Source organism: Oryza sativa, chromosome 3, assembly GCF_034140825.1.
Source record: "Oryza sativa Japonica Group chromosome 3, ASM3414082v1".
NCBI lineage: Eukaryota > Viridiplantae > Streptophyta > Magnoliopsida > Poales > Poaceae > Oryza > Oryza sativa.
Window position 1 is genome coordinate 30,030,468 of NC_089037.1, and position 4,682 is coordinate 30,035,149.

Genomic DNA, 4,682 nt, shown 5'->3' on the forward strand with positions numbered 1-4,682 from the left:
TCGTCGGAACCGTTTACAGCTTGCCGCAGACTACGCAGACAGCACGACACGGTGCAGAAGAATTGAGCGAGAGATGAGAGATGAGAGATTTCTCATTGATCGTATGCTGAATTAATACATCCATCGCGCCCATTGTCCAGGAGCACAGAGAGGAGAGAAGGGACGCCGCCAACCGCCGCGTTTCCTTCTCTGCCAATTGTCCTATTCCTACGGGTGAACGAGATCACCCAAGATTTCTTAACAAGATTTGCACATCTGAGTGAATCCAGGCAAAAATAACACGATATGACGCAGGAGAACATATTTACACATCAGACAATCCAGGCAAATATATTCTGCTGCAAAATCTGATTACATTGCAACGCAGAAAACGTCTCCTCTCATCGGAGGGTAAAAGGCATCTAAATTATTGGACACCACACATGCAGCCACACAGGGCGAAACGAACAATCTTACATAGGCGTATCCCTGCAAACAAAAAGGATTCCGGGATACCAAGGGGAGGCGACAGTAGTAAGCCGACCCATCATCGCCTGGTACTACAGCAACACGTAATATAGATAGAAGCAATGCTCGTGGTATGATGTTACCAACGCCGGGAGGCCAGCAGCATCGCAGGCTTGCAGCAACGCTCGCCCTCCTCGGCTCTGCAGATGATCAAAGACCGCGTCATCACCATCGGGAGGCCGGGATGCTCATCCTGCCCCCGCGCTCCGCGGACGATCAGACTGCGTCCTATGAATGGATATCAGCTGTCAAATCCTCGGGCTCAGCCAATCCACAATGTTGTCCATGATCTTCTCCTTCTCGGGCTCGATGAGCAGATCATGAAGCAGACCGTTGTACAGATTGAGGGACTTGTCCGAGGATGAAGCTTCTTCGTACAGTTTCTGTGATCCTTGGGGATCGGTCACCATATCATCGGCACCATGCATCACCAGCATCGGGACAGTGATTCTGTGCAAGTGCTGTTGCAAATACGACGTCAGGCGTAGGATCTCGTACCCTGTTCTAACTCGGATGGAACCGGTGAACACAAGCTGGTCTGAATATTTAGCCTTCAGGGCTTCCGGGTCACGTGATACCGGTGGCCCGTTCCTGTGTGAAGCCGTGAACTGGTATCTTGGGGCTATGAGGGCAAACACAGGGGCCATGACCTACAAATAGACAGCAGAAAATATTTCTGAGATGTCTACAAAAGCCAGTTACTGTTCCATGCATGCTACTCCAGTCTACACAGAAACTAGCAGCTGTTCTCCTCTCACCAATCAGAGCAATGGAGAACACATCAGCTCTCATTTCTAGTTTCTGCCCCAGTTAGCATAAAGCTAATTGGGACGTATTATGTATCATGTTTTATCTTAACAAGCACACCGATTAGATCTTACAGATAAGCATTTTTACAATCAGCTTACCTTTATGATTGGATGGGCAGGCTGAACACGAACAGCTGGTGATGTCAGGAAGATGCCCTCAACACAAGAATCTACCTCTGGATCAAGCATAGCCTACCAATAACAAAACACACCAACAAATTTAAGCTTATGCATTTGTGCACTCACAAGCACATGCTAATGTAGAAGTGAACACCACACCAGTACAATTCCTATGGTACCAATGAAGTTACCTTCAAAATGATGCCTCCACCAGTTGAGTGGCCAAAACAGAAGCATGGAAGACCAGGGTTTTCAGCTAAAATTTTCTTGAGATACATTTTCTACATTGAAAGAAGCATTTCAATAAGATTTTATACAAGTGGTCTCAGACAACACCAAAGGTAATAAGTTCAATTGCCCGTACCAAGTCACTGACAGCATGGTCAAGAGATTGCACGTAACCATGAAGACCATCACTTCCACCATGACCTGCATAATAGTGTATGTAGGTTAGAAAGACCAATGGGCCTATACCAAAAAACCAAATACATTACAGCCCAGTCCATAGTGAGTATTTTACCAAGGGCCATCATAGTAGATTGATTACAGAACACCCAATTTAGCCCATATAAAATTTGACAAATTCTGAATACCAGGTGGTCCATTGTCCAACTCTCTGAGAATACCATTATCATTGGTTCCTAACTACTAGAATATTGCAGTTACATGTCTATGCGCTCCAAGTTAGGTATGAAATACAGATGAAACAAAGTGGAGAATTGAAGGTATCAGTTTATATGGTTGGTTTCAAAAAGGACTGATACTGAACTGGCAATAGAGGAATTGGTAAAGTGGAATTGTTAAATGATGTTTAAATGGCACCGTGTACCCCCTAAGAGAGAATCAGTCAACGTGCCAATTTCCTCTCTTTCCTATTAGTTTTGAACCATTGGGATTTGAAGATAATTAAGCAGGAATAGGAGCTGATACACAATCAGGACTTAGGCTAGTTTGGCTTGCTACCCTACCAAAACTAACCAAAGTAAACAACTCCATCAAAATACTATCTTACCGAAGTTTGATAACCCATATATTCATCTCACAATAACATAGTAGTTTTGTAGGGCAAAACTTGCACCAACTATCCTTACTTTACCAGGTCACAGACAATATTTTCAGCAGGCCTTCGGGCTTAAAATCATTGAGAACTTGAAGATACATCAATGTCCTTGAAATGGTGATGAATTTTGAAGCCTCGTGAGAGGCTCCAGTCACCCAATTTTCTATCGACTACTTATTAATTTCTAGTATACTCAAGCCATTCGTTCAAAGAAAAAAGTATACTCAAGCCAGTAAATATATGAGTAGTTAGCTAAGGTCAGTACGGAAAATGAACACATAACACTCAAAAACAGGCAGTTGCATAAGCGAAAAGCGTTGCAATAAGACTCACCAGTCCAGTCCATCCCATAAACCTTAACACCGATGTCGTTCAACCTCCTAGCTAGATGATCGTATCTCCCACTGCCACATGAACCAAAAGGTAGGCCAACCATCAACTACCGGACAATACAATCCACCGGCTTTAAATATCAGATGGAAACTGGAGTAAATCCATTACCTGTGCTCGTTCAACCCGTGCATGACTACGACGAGCGCCCTGCGGAAGAATCAACGGACAATCTGATGAGGACACTAGCACCAAACGAGACCTTTTTTTGTGAAATGATTTAGATAGGAACAAAAAAAAAATTCAAGCACGTGTGTGAGAGGGAATCCCCCCCTGAATTCATTCAATTCATCCCTTTCACGGAAGGTCGTCATCGTCGTGGTGGTGTCTCACCTCGGCTTAATGGCGGAGGAGGATCCGTGAGGCCACCAGCACTGCGTGAACAGCGTCTCGCCGCGGTGGGTGGGGATGAGCTCGTACTCGCGGCCGGCCTCGCGCGCCCGCCGCGCGGCGATCTCCCGGCGGGCCGACGCCTGGCGCCTCGCGGCGACGATCGGCGACCCGGCGGGGACCCGCAGCACGACGGCGGCCTTCCCCTTCTTCCCGCCCGACGCGACCGAGGCGGCCACGGCGTCCGCCGCCGCCGCCGCCGCCGCGGCGGCGGCGCCGGGGCGCGCGCCGCGCCACCGGAAGGGCAGGAGCAGGAGCAGGGCGAGCGGCTGGAGCAAGGCGATGAGCCGCCGCAGCGCGAGCAGCGACAGCAGCGCGCTGATCCGCCCCGCCGCCTCCGCGGCCTGCATGCTCCCCGCCATCCTCCTCCTCCTCCTCCTCCACACGCGCGCGCGGCGACGCAGGCGCGGTCGCGAGGTCGTTGGTGGTGGGTCTCGCCCGCTGCCGCTCCCCCCGCCCTAGAAATGCCTCTCCCAATCCCGGATCGATCGCGCCGCCACCGCCCTAAAAATGGACCTCCTCTCCAATCCAACCTCCCGCGACCAACGAAGAGAAAAGCGAATCACTCAATCCGCAAAACCAAACAAAAAAAAGGCGGATGATTCTCTCGCTGCCTCGCGCCGATCAATCGGTCGAATTATCCTGGAACCAGATGCTCGGTGCCGTATATCGCCTCGTCTCGCGCAACAACGAGGACGTAGAAAAATTCGAAACTCCGCGCATTAATCGGCCGCTCGAAAATGAGAAAAAAATAACACACAAACACAAAGAGAATTAAATAAAATCCTCGTAGGCGTAGGCGTAGGTGTAGGTGAGGTGGAGGCGGCCGCTTTATAGCCGCCCATGGAGGCGGAGGCGGCGAGACACCTCCACCTGCCTCGTCTCGCCGCGGCAGGCGCGAGGGGGGGGGGGTGGTGGGGCCCACGTGGCGGTCTCGGGACGTGGCGTCGTGGGGGCTAGGGGGACGCGTGGCGGCGAGGGAGCGGAGGTGGGGCCCACCGCCGGTCGGGGGTCGGTGGGGCCAGCGTGGAAGTGGGAGGCGGGTAGAGGGGCGACCGGTCGCTGTCCCTTATCCTGCTCGCATCGGGGTGATCGGATCGGACGGCGGGGTCGTAGTCGCACGGTCGGGTCTAGAAATTTCGGGAGGATATACGAGTGTGCCTGTTGATTCGGGCTCGAGAATCGAGTTCGAAGGCAAAGGGCGGCCAGCCGTGAGCCCATGAGCCATCCGGAAATCCGGATTAGGTTAAAGGTGAGGTAGGTTATCTCGGCCATTCGCGGCGACGATACAGATAACCTCCAGGATGGAGGCGTGCCGCTGTTCGTTTATTCCTCCTGTGCTATTTCCAGCACGTTTGTTTTGCCCCTCGACACCTTCCCCCAAATACTCCCTTATCTACTCTAAC

General features: G+C 50.9%; 1 protein-coding gene across 1 annotated transcript; it reads right to left on the reverse strand.

The window, feature by feature from the left end:
- Positions 1-303: 303 nt before the first annotated feature.
- Positions 304-3,973, reverse strand: LOC4333927 (uncharacterized). Its single transcript, XM_015772610.3, has 7 exons — positions 3,220-3,973; positions 2,998-3,036; positions 2,830-2,900; positions 1,801-1,865; positions 1,628-1,717; positions 1,416-1,508; positions 304-1,157 (listed from the first exon to the last, which is right to left on the reverse strand). The coding sequence occupies exons 1-7, from the start codon at positions 3,636-3,638 to the stop codon at positions 756-758; spliced, it is 1,179 nt and encodes a 392-aa protein (XP_015628096.1). The 5' UTR covers positions 3,639-3,973; the 3' UTR covers positions 304-755.
- Between the last annotated feature and the right edge of the window lie 709 nt (positions 3,974-4,682).

Coding starts and splice junctions, on each gene's coding strand:
- LOC4333927 (XM_015772610.3), bottom strand. CDS start 3,638: ATGGCGGGGAGCATGCAGGCCGCGGAGGCGGCGGGGCGGATCAGCGCG. Junction 2,901..2,997: donor CACGGGTTGAACGAGCACAG/GTAATGGATTTA, acceptor TTCATGTGGCAG/TGGGAGATACGATCATCTAG. Junction 1,866..2,829: donor TTATGGGATGGACTGGACTG/GTGAGTCTTATT, acceptor ACTATTATGCAG/GTCATGGTGGAAGTGATGGT.